At 39.0% G+C, this 18514-nt stretch overlaps 1 protein-coding gene across 4 annotated transcripts in view; it reads right to left on the bottom strand.

Annotated features, from left to right (window-relative positions):
• FTO (FTO alpha-ketoglutarate dependent dioxygenase) overlaps positions 1–18514 on the bottom strand; it is a 414727-nt gene that overhangs the window by 303708 nt on the left and 92505 nt on the right. For all 4 annotated transcript variants that reach the window (XM_040633312.1, XM_040633313.1, XM_008702630.2 and 1 more), the window contains exon 2: positions 8766–8843. In XM_040633312.1, the coding sequence (XP_040489246.1) occupies positions 8766–8843 (78 nt within the window). The remainder of the gene's footprint in view (positions 1–8765; positions 8844–18514) is intronic.

Here is an 18514-nt window from a genome sequence, read left to right as displayed (position 1 = left end):
TCACAGCGCTTCTCAATCCATAACTACATATTTCTTTGAACTATTATTTGTTTAATAATCTCTCCTGCAAGACTGAATCTCCCAGAAGAAGGACATGGTAGCAGTTTTATTCTCCACTATATCCCCAAGCCCTTGGCTGGCTCAAATATAAGTACTCAAGACTTGCCTCTAAGAGTAAGAGAATAAAAAATATCTAAGATTGATAGGAAACAGATTAGTGAGGGTCTGGGCCAGGAGTGGGAAAGAAGGCTGACAACTGCAAAGAGGCAGGCGGGATCTTTTGGGGGTCTGGAAATACACTAAAACTACTGCGGCGACGGTTGTACAACTCTACAAATTTACTCAAAATTACTGAATTGTATAATCTTTTTTTTTTTAAGATTTTATTTATTTATTCGACAGAGATAGAGACAGCCAGCGAGAGAGGGAACACAAGCAGGGGGAGTGGGAGAGGAAGAAGCAGGCTCCTAGCGGAGGAGCCCGATGTGGGGCTCGATCCCAGAACGCCGGGATCACGCCCTGAGCTGAAGGCAGACGCTTAACCGCTGTGCCACCCAGGCGCCCCTGAATTGTATAATCTTAAAAGGTGAATTTTATATAAATTGTACATACACACAGCTCATCAATAAACTGTTTTTAAAAGACTGATACATTTGAACATATAAAATTTTAAACTTCTGCATAAAAAGAATTATAGAATAAAAAGGCAAACACTAACTGGACAAAACTATTTGCAATCTAGATGGCAAAAATGGGTTTAATATTCTTAATAAAGAACCTTTCCAAATTTAAATATATGTATATATACGTAAACATACATACATATATACATAAATATATATATATATATACACACACATATATAATATGTACCAGTAGAGAAATTCACACATAAATTAATGGAGAAGACTCTTAAATACAGAAAAAAAATGAACTGCACTGGTCAAGAAAAAATATAAATTAACATAATTTGTATTAAATTATATTTAACTTAGTCTGCCTATAAAATTTGCAAAAAATAAAATTTTATCATAGTAATACACACTGCTGGTGAGGCAAAATCAAATATTCTTATAGTCTACAATTAGCAATGCAAATTATTACAACCTTGCTTACAGCCAGTTGGACAAAATTCACCACACCCTAAATATGCTCATATTTTTCCATCCAGTTATCCTACTTCTAAGAATTTATCATAGGGAAATAATTAGAGAAATGTACCAAGATTATAAGGATATTTGCCATACTGTTCTTTACAATAATTAAAAGCTGAAAACCACCAAAATGCCCAATAGGGGATTACAGGTAAAATGGTATATTCATGTGATGGAATGCTAAAGTAACATACTTTGGAAAAATTTCTGTACTGTTTTGTGAAAAGCGTAAAAAAATTTTATTAAACAAGAAATTAGTAACCAGATATTGAGACAACAGGGTCTCAGCTTAAAAAGGAAACAAATGTATATAGATAAATACAGAAAAGAAAACTGGGGGGGAAATATGGTCACAAGTTTATGGTGGTTATCTATAGGTGGTGAGCTTAGACATAATTTTAATTTTCTTTTTTAGACATCTGTGTGTTTTTCAAATTTGCCAAAGTAAATGTAAAATACTTTTTAAATTAGAAAATCAGGGAAAAGATGTTGCATTCAGAAATTCTTAATTTTCACGACATTTCTTATATTTGCCAGGATATTCTTTTTGATGACCCTGAACTTTCAAAACGTGTCAATATTAACTTCTGGTTCTAATTTAAATCTCATCTGGAATGCTGCTGAATGCTCTAGGAAATTATGATTTTAACACAAAAAATACAAATAATAAGAACTGGCTAATTTGGTCACTATCTCAAAAAAGAAAAAAAAAATCCAAGAGAAAATCCCCCATCCTAAATGCCCACTCTAATTATTTATCAAGTAATTAGACTAGTGCCTGATACCTTAAAGCACCACATGGTGTTTCTTTAAAGAGAACTACGAGTAACTCTGGAAAAGAGCTGAACATTAAATAATGGAATATTAATTCATTCTGGCAAGCGAGTAAGTTCCCTTTCCATTTTGGACAGGTACATGTAAAACAGCAGATATCACACAAGAATTTGGAACAGCTGTTGGCAGATTTTCAAATATGTCAGAATTTTTTTTGTTGTTGAATCCCATTAAAGTTTTGCCAAGGAGTATAGAGTCATGCAATTGCATTAATAGTTGTCTGGTCACCTAATATATCTCTTGAGATCTACAGAAGGTTTCATGATCTAAATGATGATTTTAATAAGCAGCTAGAAAGGTATTTTAGATATAAACCACCAACATGCCAGGCCTTTATCAATGGCCGAAACATGCATAATGCTAGGTTTTCTGGCGAATAAGCTTTATTTTCCACCTATTTTAAGCCATTTTATAAGAATTCTACTGCTTCTCTCAAATCAAGGGATGGTTCTGAAAGAATTTCATCATACAGAGACAGACATGTTGCTAAATGAGTAAGATACCAGTTTTACAGGAGGCTCACCTAAATGAAACCAGTGGAACTCAACCCTCAGTAGAGTGAAATTAAATTTAAAATCTTCAAGTGACTTGGGAAATGTACTTCATTTAAAAAATATTGTGATGTCAAGGGACTCTACTTCTAATCTGGCTGTTAACAGATTTTGCTGGTAACACTTTGTATTCTGCACTCTATAGAAATGTATACATTATCAGTTATAACATTTTCTATATAGTTTTCATTGTAACATGCTTAAGACTTGGTAGCCATCCCAAGACAAATGGGCTGGACACATCTGGCCCAACCGGCCAACCTCCTGCTGCGTGATGCTGAGCTGTCTCCCAAAGGAGGCTCTCTTCTGAGGTCACTGCATTGGCCCTGCTACAGCTATCACAACTGAGTCTTGGCATAACATGTGGTTTGCTACAAAGTGACCCAGAGGTGTTTGTTCGTTCATTCACTCGCTCAATAGTTCTTTTTTTTTTTTTTAAAGTAGGCTCCATACCCAGCATGGAGCCCAACATGGGGCTTGAACTCATGACCCTGAGATCTAGACCCAAGCTGAAATCAAGAGTCGGACACTTAACCGTCTGAGCCACCCAGGCGCCCCAAATCAGTGGTTCATTTTTTGTTTGTTTAAAATTTACTGAATATCTGCTTTCCACCAGATACTGTATAAAGTGCCATAAACACAATGATAAAAACAAGGCAGCCCCTGTTTTACGGCATCTCATAGTTTACCAGCACAGATAAAAATAAAAAACAGTAGCTAAAGAAAGACTTATCACAAGGGAAGTATGAAAATACTACTGTGGGGGCAGGGAATAAAGAAGCAGGAAGGGAATCTGGAAAATTCTCATTTAATACGTATTTATTGAGCACGTACTATTTGCAAAGCATGAGGTGCTAGGAATATGAAGAGAAGAAAACGTTGATATGCTCTCCAGGAGCTCATATTTATATAGATGGTATATAAATACACAGGACATGTGGCTCATAATATACATAGTATTTTATGAATTCATTATTGAGTTATTTATTTAGTAAAACATACATTCTTTTAGATTGTGATAAGTGCTACGGGAAAAAAGAAATCCAAGTTAAGGAGGATGAGAATGCCGCGACGAATGTTCCCCTTTCACACAGCCTGGTCAGAGAGGGCCTTTGATAAGGTGACATCTGGGCAGAGGAATGCAAGAAATGAGTAGACAAGCCCCACGGATACCTGGGGGGGAAAGAGAGTCCCAGGCTGACGGGAACATTAAGCGCAAAGGCCGTGGGGGCAGCAGTGTGCTTGGCTGATGCCCAGACGGCAAGAATGCCAGATGGCAAGAGGACAGGCGGCAGAAGCAGGGAGCGAGCTCTTACTATGCTTTGTGGGTCAATGTAAGGTCCCAGGCTTTTACTCTGAACACGATGGGAAGCTCTCAGAGGGCTCTGAGCAAGAAAGTGTAACGAGCTGACTGAGGTTTCAGAAAAGGCACTGCTACAGATGCTGTGGGAACACAGACAGGAGGCTCTGCAACCATCTGGGAAAGAGACGATGGGAGCTCTGGCCACAGCGTATGCGCCGGAGGTGGTGGGAGGTGGCCGGATTTTTAATATTTTCTGAAAGTAAAACACATGGCATTTCCCGGTACCTTCACAGAAGAGGTCGTATTTCAGCAAGGTCTTCAAGAGTGAGTAGATGCTCACCAGACACAAGAGGAGATAAGGGTGCTCCACACCCAGGGGATAACAAGCACAAAGGCGTGGAAGGATGAAAGGTCACAGCAGGCCCAGGGTGTAGCAAGACACTCTGAGGGGCAAGAGTCTACGGTCGGACTCCACGTGAGGCAATGGGTAGAGATGAGACCAGAGAGGTAGTCTGGGGTCATATGGTCAGTGGCCTTAGAGGACATGTTGAGGAGGGTGAACTCTAGCTCACAGGCAAGAGAGACCGAGCAAAACTTATAAAGCAAGGAGTGACAAGTCAGACATATTGAGAGGAACACGATATTGATGGTATTGGAGAGGGCACAAGGAACACCAGGTAGACTAGGAAACTGTGCTGGTCTAAGATGATAAATGAGGGCCTGACCAAAGACTGTGCTGGTGGAGCTGGCAAAGAAGAAACACCCTGAGGGTTTGTGAAGAGGCGGACCTGCCAGGGCCCAGTGCCCAAACGAGGGATTGAAGCAATGGGTGGAAGGGGAGGACAGCAAGGACTTCTGATTTGGTGAAGAGCACAAGGAGGATGGCCCCTAGAGAAGAGACTGAACAGCAGGATCCCTTAAAACGGATCCTTACCAAAAGGTGACTCAGAGCTTGTCCCACTTGCACTCCAAAGCCTCTCACGGCGTCTCGTGTTACTCAGAGTCACCGCCGACATGCCCAGCACAGACGGCAAGTTCCCATATCATCGGCCATGGCTCTCTGATCTCATCCCTTCTGTTCTCAACTCTCTCACTTCGCTCCGGGTGTGTTGGCCTTGGGTGTTCCTCCTCAGATACACCTCAGGGGCTCTGCTCTTCCCTGAGTCCACAACATTCTTCCCACAAGTGTCCACATGGCTTGCTCCCACACCTCCATAAGGGGTTTGTTCAAAAGTCACTATAAGAAGGCCTCCCTGGACCCCCCAAAGTTGCAATCCCCCTCCCTATGGTGCCCTCTGACCTCCTTCCTCTCCATACCTGTTTGCCCTTCCGACGTTCATTTTCCGGCTTTCTTTTTATTTCTGCTCCCTGCCCCCCCCCCCATATCCCACCTCAAAAGAAAATAAACTCAAAGAAGGAGGACTCTTCTCTTGGTTTTCACCACTTCATCTCTAATGCCTAGAACATTACCTGCACAGGGCGGGGAAGCTAAATATCGGTGTTCAATGAAGTCAGTAATGAATGCATATGGATCATGTTGGGTTAGATGCCCCTGCAAGACTTCCAGGCAGAGCCCCCAACAGGCAGTTGGAATTGGAGCCCTGGAGGTCAGAGGGGAGGTCAGGGATCAAGAGAGGTGAGGGATAGTGGCGATGAAAGCAGAGCGATCCCAGAAGCACCAAGAGACACAGTAGGATGATACTCAGAGTCCGATCCAGGAGTCAGGCCGCCTGGGCTCAAATCCGGGTCTTGACGCTTCTTGCTTATTAAATAAAAGCCTTGAACAAAACTTTAAACCCCTCTGTGCTTCGGTTTTCTCATCTCTAAAACGGGATTTTAAAAAACCCCTGCCTCAGAGGGCTGAGGTAAGGAAGTACACAGTAACTGAAAGCAGGTGGGCGCACCGAGGAGAGAGGCGTTTTCTCCGGATACGAGAGGTAGCACTCATGGATCTGGAAGCCAGGGTTTGTTTCTGGACTAGGCAGTTCCTCATTTCCTTGTGCTCTCTGGTGAACCCACAGAACTTCTCTCTACTTTTCTACTTCAGGTTTGTTATTGTTGTTTTATTTCTTTTCTCTCTGTGGTCTTATCAGACGAAACCAAAAAATGTCTCTGAGGGTGTTTGAATTTGAACAGGGTATTTGAGCACTGGGAGGTGCACAACAGAGCAGAAAGAGCAGGAGCAGGGGCCTTCGGAGTCAGATAAATGTGGGCGTGGACTCCACCTCTGCTGCTCACATATGGAGCTTACTCTGGATCTAAAGAGAAATTTCTAGAAGAGGAAGATAATACCTACCTCAAACACTGCAAGCCTGAAGAAGAGCAGTCACTGAATGCACATTTGTGGCATAAATGCACGAGGGAGTTGTGAGGACTGAACGCACACAGTAAGGGTCAACACACACACACTCAACAGGGAAGCTGCAAAAAGTCTTGCTTTTGTGACTGGCAGCTGCATTGGCATTCCCCCACTTCGGTCTGAACTTTCTATTATTCATGTCATTAAAAAAGTGTTTTCACTTCGTCTCTTAAGAGAATAGACTTCCTTTACTAAGGGTCTGTTGAAGCACTAACCCTATTATAAGGTGCACTTAAAGTGATTAGATATTGGTATTCAGACTTGTCGTGGGTCTTGGAAAGATAAAAGAGCAGCCTTGATAGTTGTTGTTTGCCTTTGCGTTTCCTTTCCTGCCCCGGTGTAGGGCTGGCTCTGAGCACAGCGGCTGATAACCTCTGTGTTTAATTCTTCATGTACTACTCCCACTTGCACTGTACCAAAGCCGAAAGGCTCAGAAGCTGCTTTACAGCAGTGTGTGTAATCATGTACCAGATGGCTTCTGTCGATAAAAACAGTAATAAGGATTTAAGAGCTGATTGTGCTTTGTGGGTTTATTTGTCTTAAGGGTTTTTTGGATAATTATTTTATAATTATTTTTTTGGATAATTATTTTGTTCATTTAAGACAATTTGGAAAACTAGAAAAGCTCAAAAGAGAAAACCTTGCCACGCTGGCATATGACATTTCTGTACATACCCTGAAAACCTTTTCTGAATCTACCCCCCTGGGAGGAGGGTATGTGTATAAAAACATTATTTTATAACTTGTTTTTTAAATTAACTAATGCATGCATTAATTCACTCATCCATCCAAGCAAATTAATTAAACACCTACTAGGTGCCAGGTGTTATACAAAGCACAGAGGATGGGGGAGACAAGCATAAAAATAAAACCACGGAGCTAATAAAGGTACAAATAAAGTACTACAGGTGCACACAAGAGGAAGCAGAGGCAAGCCTCTGTGCTGCGGAGGTGTCAGGGAACACCCTCCAAGAGATGACACGTTGCTAACAGATAACAGAAGTTCACCAAGGAAGGGAGGAGGCAGGGCACTGGAGGATGTAGCAAGAAGGCCCAAAACATGAGACTGCCCGGCTAGTCTGAGGTCCTGCCAAAGTCCAGTGTAGGTAAGAAGATGAAAGAGTTGGGGAGATAAGACTAGAAAGGCAAGAGCCAGGCAATGAGCAGCCACTGCCGGGTCTGAAGCAGGGGGTTGACAGGCTCAGATTTATGTCTTGGTTAGAAAATGTACTATAGTTCTAAGGATTAAGAAAGAGGGACAAAGAGGAGAAACTAGAGCAATCCATAAAAGGACTGATCCGGTGAAAGACAGTGAAGATCTAATGAGAATGGAGATGACAGATAATGTCCTGGAACTGAGAGTGGAAAGTCAAGGGACCTGGATGTTAGATGGTAACCATCTTCCTTCTTGTCTCCCTTCCGCAGCTATTGAGAATCAGCCATACACAAGTGCATGCTAGGTACTGGAGAAACGAAGATAAGGGGGCCCAATTCTTACCCCAAAAGCCGACATTCTGGCAGGAAAGAACAGATGAACATGGACTATTAGTACCTGCCCAACATGCCTTCCCCTCCTTCTTTGGGAAGAGGACTCCAATTTTCCTCTGGGGAAACCATCCATCTCCAACTCACAGGCCATGCAGTTTGAGTGGAAATGGTCATATTTGAACCCAACTCCGCGAGTGGGTGCATGAACGAGGCTGGGCACACGGGAGCATCTCATGCCCCAGAACACTATAACTGGTTCAGGAATAGGCCCAGGACTCAAACCAGGCCAAAAAGATCACTCCCAGGGAAATCAGATGGAACCAGAAAAAAAGAACTGGCTACCTTCTTCTAAGATCCCATGGGCTTAAGACCATATACCCCTTGGGCTGTCAGACACCTCCTACATATGCTAGCAGGTCAGAGCCTAGCCAGCATGAAGTCACACAGAGGAGAGCCGAACCATGACACACAGAAAAGCAGGGATCAGATGACACCTTTTGAGAAGGTGGATTCAGTCATGTGCTCCTACACATCTAAGTTAAGAAAGTCAATAAATTCCCCTTTTGCTACAATGAGTCTGTTGGGGTGTTTATCACTTGTAATTGAAAGAGTACAGGGAAAGAGACACGGAATCCCATAACTACAATACAACGCGATAAGCAGGATAGAGGTATTTATAAGGTGCAAGTAGCACAGAACAGAGTGTGGTCGAGTCGACTTTTAGGTAAAGTAAGTCAAGGAAACTTTCACAAAGAAGGTGATGTGTTAAGTGAAGTCTTGAAGAATTAGCCATCTGGCAACAAGGTAAGGGGCAAAAGGATATTCTATGCAGAAGAAACAGAAGGAGCAGAGGCAAGGAAGGAGAAGAAAGCATGGAATGTTGGGGGATGAAGAAAGCAGTCCACTGTTCAAAGCCCTAGGTTCACAGCAGAAAGCAGACTGGGAAGGAGCCGGGATGTTCTGGGGGTCACTAGATGACCAAATCAGACCATTTCACTTTAACCTCTCCAGACCACAGCTGCTTCTTAGATCAGAACAAATCAATACCAACTGATAAAAATATGAAAAGATCTTACCTGCTGATAGAATTCATCATCCTTGGGGGTCAGATAAGGGAGCCAAGTATCTTCAAGCTCTTCAAGAAGCCTCAGTTTCTGTTTAGAAATAATAATGATTACAGGTGACTGAATATAAAGTGATCAGAATATAAGACAACCCCTTATTTTTCCAGTAAGACAATACCAAGAAAAACTTAGCCAACCTGAATGTAGAAATTTTTAGAGATAGAAATCAGCCAAGCGTCTATTATAAAATGTATTCATTTCATTACATACATTTAAATTACACATTGCATAAAGCATTAATTTAGAAATAATGATTTTATTCACTCTCATAGTCCATGAAACAATTTGATTCACCAATCCTGACATGTTTCTTTAACACCAGGGTCTTTTTCATCACTAGAATCACCTTTTGAGACACCCTATACAGTCTTCCAGAGCACATCTTCCTGTCTGTATAATCTGCTTGAGACACAGCAGCTTCTGAATCCTTCTATCACACGAACACTGGAAATAGCAAATCAAACCACAGTATCCATTTACAGAATGTCAGGATATTTGGAAGATTTATTCATCCTATAAACGTTTATTTGATATAGTATCCACTTACGTATTTTTTAAAGTGATCTTTCATTTCTAGAATACGTACTAAATCCGAGTTAGGCATCTTCATTTCTTTTCTTTTCCAATTTTATGAAGAAACATTTTTAAGCATCCACAGCTAGCACTGTCTGAGGCCATTTCTCTGTCTTCCCAAACAGCACCATGCTGTCCAAACAAAGTAACTAAGAGAGGACCCCGTATTATAAAGTATTTCATAAAGAACTGAATACATATAAGGTGATGTCCTCCTCTGAGGGATTTTTTCTTCAAAGACTACCTAACGTATATGGGGGGGGGGGGGGGGGGGGTGTGAGAGAGACAGACAGAGAGAGACACAGAGAGAAAGAGTCCACATGGCATATAAATGGCATTATGTGTGTGTGTGTGTGTGTGTGTGTGTGTATTTACACACACACATAGGAATTATCTATATACTACAGAAAATTTCTCAAAGGACAAAAAAACAGGAATGGCAGAAACAACTGATTTTCAAATAAAACTACAATAAGATGCATATTCAGGCTGTTATCAGCACCTTTGTAAGAATTACAAAATGGTATGCCTTGCTCTGGGTCACTGCAGCCCTATTCCGTGGGGCATGGCTTGATGAACACAAACTGTGTGTTTATTTAGCCCCCACCTGCTGCAAAGGACACTGTCATATGCAGTCAACAACCTGCTCAACCAGACATACGGACCCTATCACTTTCCCCTACCCCAAGAAAGCAGCTTTTTTTCATAGACCCATCCCACAGTAGTCCAGAGAAAACACCCTTTGGGCAGAACGTAAATCTTTCTGTATCTTTTTGCAAATTATCCAAGGTAAATAAAGAAAAAAGGAATAGAAACATAGCAATGGGTTGATCTAAGAGAGGCAAAACACTCAAGTTTACCCATACAAAATTCTGGTCTATTTATTTAGTGAAAGCTTTCTGCTTGGACTCTAGGTATTTTCTCATCTACAATGGTAAGACTGGCTTACCCGTTAAACTATGAACAGTTTTCCTTTATGAAGAACCTAGAATACTAACACAAACCATTAGTTTACATAAATCATTGGTGAAGTGGCTTATCTGTTTTCAACATTAGCCATTATTTGGGGCATAGAAAAAACTAATGATATTTCCATGCATATGCTTACACATTTATGCACTTCATCACAAATTTAATCCAAATCTATATCTCAATTGTCACTTCGACTTCAGGAAAGCCCGCATTTTCCCATGAACCTTTTACCAGTCATTTTTATAGACAGAACACTTAAATGTCTCCCCCCAAAATTTAACCCATTGTTAAAATCCTTGAATAATTCAAACGCACATGAAAACCAAAACTTGAAACGGCTCTGCCTTATAAATGCCACCTTAAAATGAATAAACAAATAAATACGACCTGAAGATCTCCTCAGGCAAGTCTATAAAGCTACCCTGTGTATAAGAAGGAGCACAAAGGTCAACTCCTCTAAGGAATTAAATACTCTACCTTAATGAGATTAAACAGCAGTAGACCTGTCCCATAGATCAACAGGCATCAATGGAGCCTGAAACTCTACTTATAATTAATACTTTAGCTACATCATTATAAAAACCACCACTTCCCAGATCAGTTGAAGTCCAGTGTATCAGACAGGTATAAAACATTAGAACTTGGAAGGCTGTATCAAAGGGATAAAATTCTACAGGAATGTTCCTACTACAGAGCAAGGAGAATACAAATGGTCTCTTTCCACTGGAAATTTTAATTTTGATACTGTGAGCATCAGTATATCTATATGGCAGGAAAGAATGCAGATCCAGAAACCGCTCCACTTAAGACCACACGTCTGTAATCCGTTCTGTGTATCAACATTCACAGCCTACAATTTTACCAATTAGCTAATAGATCAATTATAAACAATAATATTTATGAACTTAAAAAGAAGTTTGGGTCATCTCTACCTCGGTGAAATCAATCAGGAATTAATATTAAACTGGTAGTTCATGACCACATATTTCTTAAAAATTAAAATTGTTTTTAAAAAAAGGCAAAGTCACTCTGAGCATGACTATGGAGAAAAAATCCTCTCATACTCAAGAGCGCAAATTAGTACAATACCAACGGACAGCAACTGACAATTCCTACAAAAATTTAAATGCATTTGCCCATTGACTCAGAAATCCTATTTCTGAAGATTTTTTTCTATGGATATACTTGCACCATGTTCAGAAGAATGTATTACACGTTTACCCACTGGATCATTATTTGTAGAACAAAAGCTTGGAAACATACTAAAACCACTTAATTGTACACTCTGAAAGAATGAGTATTTTGGCATGTAAATTTTATCTCAACTAAACAAAAAGATTAGAAACAATGCAAGTGTCCATCCATAGGGAATAGTTAGATAACCCACGGTACCTGCACACAATGAGATACAATGCAACAGTAAACAAGAATGAGGAAGGTTCCCTGTTAGTGAAATAAAAAGCTCTCCAGAATCTCTCAGGAAGTCAAAGGCAAGGGGCAAAATATCTGCTTATATGTGCATACAAAAACCTAAAGGATATGTGACAAACAATCCATGCGGTTACCTATCAGGTAGAGGTGGGAAATGACTAGAAGGGGACATGGGTGAAACAAGGCTCTTCCAAACATTCCAGGTGTACTGCTTTCATTTCTGAACTATGTAAACATACTGCCTAGTCAACACATTACCTATTTAACTCAAACATATTACCTACTAATTCTTAATGTAAAATTCAGGATAACACTGCAGATGCCATGATTTCTTACTTTGTTTTAGAAAATGTATATTTTTATAATATGCAATAAAGTATATTGGGGGAAACTATCATAGACCAGCACACTAAAGAGTGAAGGGGGAAAAAACCCAGCTCTGACAATTTCTTTTGTGTCAAATGCCAACTAGTCGGTAAACACACACAACATTAAAATGCACTCCGGAGTGGAGGTAGAAAGTGCTCCTGTTTGATTGTCAGATCTGGCTAACTGCTGCTCCTTGGCCTGCTGTACAGATAAATGCACACAGCTGGGCCCTACCGCACACTGCTCAGCTCGCATACTTCTTTGCTGTCACACGGGTGTCAAATACATCAGGCAGCTCACAAATGCCGCACAGAAGCCAGAGAGTGCAAAACCCAAGCTTCCCCAGCTGGTAGGAGGAACACATGAAGACCCTTCCACGAGGACTACGCCCCTTTCCAGAGCTCTAGCAAGGAAAGAAAATATACACACAAGACCTTAAGAAAAACACACTGCAACTCAAAACTATAAGGGTTTAAAGTTAGAGATTGAACTTTAACCCTAAGCCTCTGACTCACTGTGAAAAGTTAAGCTCTATCTGAGCTTGCGAATCTTGTCAAAGAGAGACATGGTTTGAGAATCATACAGTTATTATATTAAAAAGATTAACTGGATTATGACTCATAATAGGAGGGGTATCTCACCTACAAATAAAATATATTTTCTTCAGTCTCATCACATTATGTGGCTAACTACTCTTACACTTTATCCATTTTTCATTTTCCACATAATTTTTAACCTATAAATCATATTTTGTTGGGTTCAATAAAAAATTAATTTTGTTCTCTGATTCTTTTTAAAATACAATCACAAATAAAGGTTTATGAATGTTTACTGTAAAAACAATCACCAGATCTTCTGAGGGTTTCAAATAGTAAGTGGGAAAATTGACCTAGCCCTTAAGCAGGGCATTGAGTGAGTAAGTAAAACCTCCCTGAGGAAGATACATCAAAACTAATGCCACAAAGATGAGTAAAAAAAAAAATAGCTAAGCCAGAAGTATAAATAAATATTTCATATACACGCATGCCATATTTGCTTTAAATGAAAGGGGGGAAAAAGTACTTCAACCATTTCAAGAAACTCAGTATTCACTTTCCTATGCTCACCGAAAATAATGGCATGGTGAAAATAAACAGAATTTGGAGGAAAGAGTAGAATTTGAGTCCAGACTCATCCCTTCCCACATGTGGTACACCCAAATCGACCTCTCCGGATTTCAGTTTACTCATCTGTAAAACACTGTTTCATAGAGTGCTATGAAGATGAAATAAAATCAGTTACATATATTAGTGAATTTTACAAATGACAGCCTATGCAGATAACAGGGAAATGGCATTCAAATAGGGGGTGGGGCCTGCATAACAAAGCATGAGTTAAGAAGCCGAAAGTTAGTTCTAATACCAGTTCTACCCATCTAGATATACAATTTGGAACTAGTCTCTTAACTCCATGTGAGGTGTAAATGAACCCCTCAGTACACTTTGGCAACCACTTATTTACTCCCTTATTCTAGGAAATGAGTTTTATTTAGTAGCTATGAATTATCTATAAAAGAATCTATCCCATCAAATTATACTTTATGCCATAAATTAATGCTACATGAGAAACTCAGATATTAATTTACCTGGGTGAGCTGCAGCAGAAACACGTAAAAGCTCTTCATAAAATTTTATATATATAAAACACCTCAATTAGCTACACTGGTGATAAAAATAAAAATTACTGTAAAATTTTAGAACAGATGAAGAAATAAAAGCCCATCTAGAGATATAAAGTGAATGGCAAGAGATTACGTGGCTGGTCATGAGAAAAATCACAACCCATATTCTCATTTCCCAAGTACGAGGTCATTTCCGCTATACTTCACCACACCAACTCAGAGGCAACAGAAAATTTTATCTTTTAACAACTGTTCAATTTTTAACTTAAAAAGAACACATAAATACAAAAATCTTAAATGATTTTAATTAAAAGCAATCTTATTTTTTAAATTTAAAACAAATGCTTACACCACTAATTTTGGACACCCAAGTCTTGGCTGCTTCGGTAGCTCTACAGCACTTTCAAGAAATTCCTTTAAGACATTAACTAGCATTCCTTATTGTTGCCAATAATGGGAGCCTATGCTGTTGTAGACCAAACATTCAGCCAGAGTAAATAATCTCATAATCCACAAAACATCAGAAAAAATTCTCGGGAGGATTTTGCCTCAGTAGTAACACAGAAGTGACCCTATAAAAAATCTTATATCAAGACTAAAAGAATCAGGGGCGCCTGGGTGGCTCAGTCAGTTAACATATGCCTTCAGCTCAGGTCATGATCCCAGGGTCTGGGATCAAGCTCCGCATCTGGTTCCCTGCTTAGCCTGCCCCTCCCCCTGCTCATGCTCGCTCACACACTCTCTCTCTCTCTCAAATAAATAAATAAAATCTCAAAAAAAAAAAAAAGACTAAAAGGATGAAACTATTTCTAATCAAAAACTACAACCATGGAAAGCAAGGTAAGACAGTAAGGCGAAGTAATGGAGAGAAAAATCAATCAACTGAAACTGGCTCCAAAATGGTACAAATGACAAAATGAAAAGTACATTTTAAAAAGTGGGGGTACCTGGGTGTTTCAGCTGGTTAAGTGTCCAATTCTTGATTTTGTCTCAGGTTATGATATCTAGCCCTACATCAGGCTCCACACTCAGTGCTGAGTCTACCTGAAGATTCTTTCCCTCTTCCTCTGCCCCATCCCCCCCAATAAATAAATAAATAAAAAAAATCTTTAAAAAATAATAAAATAATTAATAAAAATAGAAAAGTGATATAACTGTGGTTCATAAGGTCAAAAAAATGAACATGGTAAGTAGAGAAGCAGAAAAAATAAAATTAAATCATGCTTCTAGACAGGGAAACCTCAATGTCTGAGATGAAATACAAACAGAACAGGATTCAAAGCTGATTAGATACCATAGAAGAAAAGAACAGTAACACGAAAACTTATCAGTGGAAATTATCCAAAAGGAAGCACAGGTTTAAAAACAAAATTAACAGAGTATTGGTGAGCTGTGAGAGGACTTTAAGCAGTATAATACATGCAGAGTCACCACAGAATAAGAGAATGGAAAAAAGGAAAAGAACTGACCAAAAATTTTCCAAATTTGATGAAAATTATAAATCCACAGATTCAAATAAATATTCACAGAACCCTAGGCACAAAAACCTTAAGGAAATAACACTATAGCACAATATAATCAGATTACTTAAAATCTGTGAAAAGAGAAAATCTTAAAAGCAGAGAAAAAGAAATAGCATGTACACAGAAACAAATCATTACATGGAATATTTCACTGGAGCAATGTTAGCCAGAAGACAGTGAAAAAATATTTTCAAATAACTGAGAGAAAAATATTTGTCAACTAGGTTTCTATAGCAAGCCAAAATGTCTTTCAGAAACAAAGGTGAAATAAACATGTTTGCAGATACAGAAAAATAAAAATAATTTAATACCAACAAAGCTTCACTGTAAGAAATGATAAAGAAAGACCTATAAGCAGAAAAAAATGACACTAGACAGAAATCTGAGTTTACACAAAGGAATGAAGAAAATCAAAAATAGTAACTACACTGGAAATATAAAAGACCTTATCCTCACTATTTAAATCTTTACGAAAGATAAGCATTTCAAGCAAAAATAATAGTACATTGTGGGGTTTATAATATATGTAGAAGTGAAACGTATAACAATACCACAATGGTGAAAGAGAAATGGAAGTATATTGTGAAAAGATTCTTACACTACATTTAAAGTGGAATAGCACTACTTATAGAAATACTCTATTAAGATAAAGAAGGATGCTAGAAACCCTAAAACAACCACAAAATAACAACAAAGAGTTACAGGTAATAGCCAACAAGGGAGATAAAATGGAATCATGAAAAATCAATCCAAAAAGGGAGAAATACAGAAAAAAGGAGAACGGTAAATAGTAAAATGGTAGAATTACATTACATATAACAGTCTAAACAACTCAATTAAAGAGACTGCCAGACTACATTTTTAAAAATCAATGTCCAACTATCTGCTGCTTATAACAAATCAACTTCAAATATAAAGAAACAAATAGGTTAAAAGTAAAAGGATGGATACAACAATATGACCGTAGTTAATGCTACAAAACTATACAAAGGAAAATGGTTAAAACAGTAAATTTTATGTTACACGTATTTTATGACAATAAAAAAATATTTAAGAGAGTAAAAGAAAGGAAAAAATATTTACACCAGTAGTACTCATCAAAAGAAAGTTGAAGTAATTCTATTGATACCAGATAAAATGAGTTTCAGAGCAAAGAATATTATGAGAGTCATTTCATAATGATAAAGGAGTCAATTCATCAAGAGAACATAGTAATCTTAAATATTGATACAACTAACAACAGACTACAAAATACATGCAGTGAAAACTGAAAGAACAACAAACAGAAATAGATGATTCCACAATTATAGTCAAAGATTTAAATATCCCTCTCTCAATAATTGGTGGAACAAGCAGACAGAACACTAAGAATACAGAAGCCTTGAACAACACTATAAACCAACCTAACCTAATTGACATCTATATAACATTTAACCAAACAATGGCAAAATACACATTTGTCTCAAATACACACAGAACATTGGTAAGATAGACCACACCTAGATATCAATATATTTCTAAAAAATCAGATCATTAAAAAATATCTTCTCTGGGGGAGAATGATGTCAGGAACACAGCTGAATAAGACATCACTCAACTGTATGCCCCCCTCAACAACAAAAAAATTAGCATCCATCCACAGACATAAGTGCCTTTATGGGAGCTGCAGGATCCAGCACCATACACTAAGGGACTGTGGAGGCATCTCATCCACCTATGTAGCAAGTAATAGGTATACAGACCTGGGTCCACTACAGACCCAAAACTGGCCCATGAATAGACTTCATCCCCTCTAAGCCAAGGTCCAGGAAATGAAAGCTAACTTAGACAATTATCCATGGATAAGAGGGCCTTTGTGGAGGTGTTGGAGTCCAGTGGAGAAGTTCCAGTACACCATGTGAGCAAGAAAAATCCATGACTAGACATGTTGCGAGGATAAGAGGAATGATTTGACTTTACTCATGTTACTTCTCCTACAAGGGGGCACAGGTCAGAGTGCAAAGAACCCAGTACCCATCTTAGCCCATGATCTCTCCCATGGTTAAAAGTGAAATTTTGTGAGTGAGCAGCCAGCTTTCCAATCTGTATGGGATGCTGGCAAAGAGCACCATTTCTCTCTCATCCCACTGAGAGTATCAAATCATAAGCTTTTCAACTGGAGGGGTAGTGACTGGTTGGGAGAAAAATAGCCAAAGCTTAAAACATACATGTTAAAGGAACAAATATCCCATTAACCATACTATGGACTCCATTAAAAGGCCAACCAACAAGATGCTGGGGTCACCCCACCCACTAATCTGATCCCCCTAACTGGCCCATGGGCACCCAGTGCTCCACAGTTCTCACCCATAAACCCCCATTCTGCAGCAGGCAGGCAAGTGGTGAGACCAAGCTTTTCCAGACAGCTAGTGAGCATGCACAGACATCCATTCTGAATCTAAGGAGAGATCACAAACCTGAGCATTTAACACCGCCCTTGGAGAAGCAAAAGGCAAGCTGTCAGTACTCAGTCTGGTGCTTTTTGCAGGATTGAGAGAAGACACATAAGCTTAAGAATTCTGCCACAAGAGGGAAGCAAGAAGTGTGGAACAGGGATATCCACAGAAAGTTTGAGAAATCCTCAGAATCCCTAGTAGGGCTAACAGAAGGTATTTCTCTCTGGAAGTCAGTCGGTAAAGACTGGAGAAGCCAGCAATGCAAGACTTCAAGGAATATGAAAAAATTAGGGAAATGTGACACTGTCAAAGAATTGCAGTAATTTTCTGGTAACCAACTCTAAAGACATGGAGGTCTGTGATTTGTCCAATAAAGAATTCAAAATAACTATCTGAAGGAAACTCAATAAGCTATGAGAATACACAGAAAGATAATTCGATGAAATTAGGAAAACAATGCATGAACAAAATCAAAAGTTAAACAAAGAGTCAGAAATGATATAGAACCAAACAAATTATGAAGCTGAAAAACACAATGAATGAAATAATAAATACAACAGACAATATGGACAGCAGAACGGATCAAGCAGAAGAAAGAACCTGTGAAGGAGAAAACAGGACCTCTGAAATTACCCAGATAAAGGAGAACAAGGGGAAAAAAATAAAGAGTGAGGAAAGCCTAACTATGAGATACCATCAAGAGAAATAGAATATGAACTACTGGAGTCTAAGGGGGGG

This window comes from Ursus maritimus, unplaced genomic scaffold (genome assembly GCF_017311325.1).
Source record: "Ursus maritimus isolate PB19 unplaced genomic scaffold, ASM1731132v1 scaffold_19, whole genome shotgun sequence".
NCBI lineage: Eukaryota > Metazoa > Chordata > Mammalia > Carnivora > Ursidae > Ursus > Ursus maritimus.
Note: the sequence above shows the minus strand (reverse complement) of the source record. Positions and strands in the feature narration are given on the sequence as shown.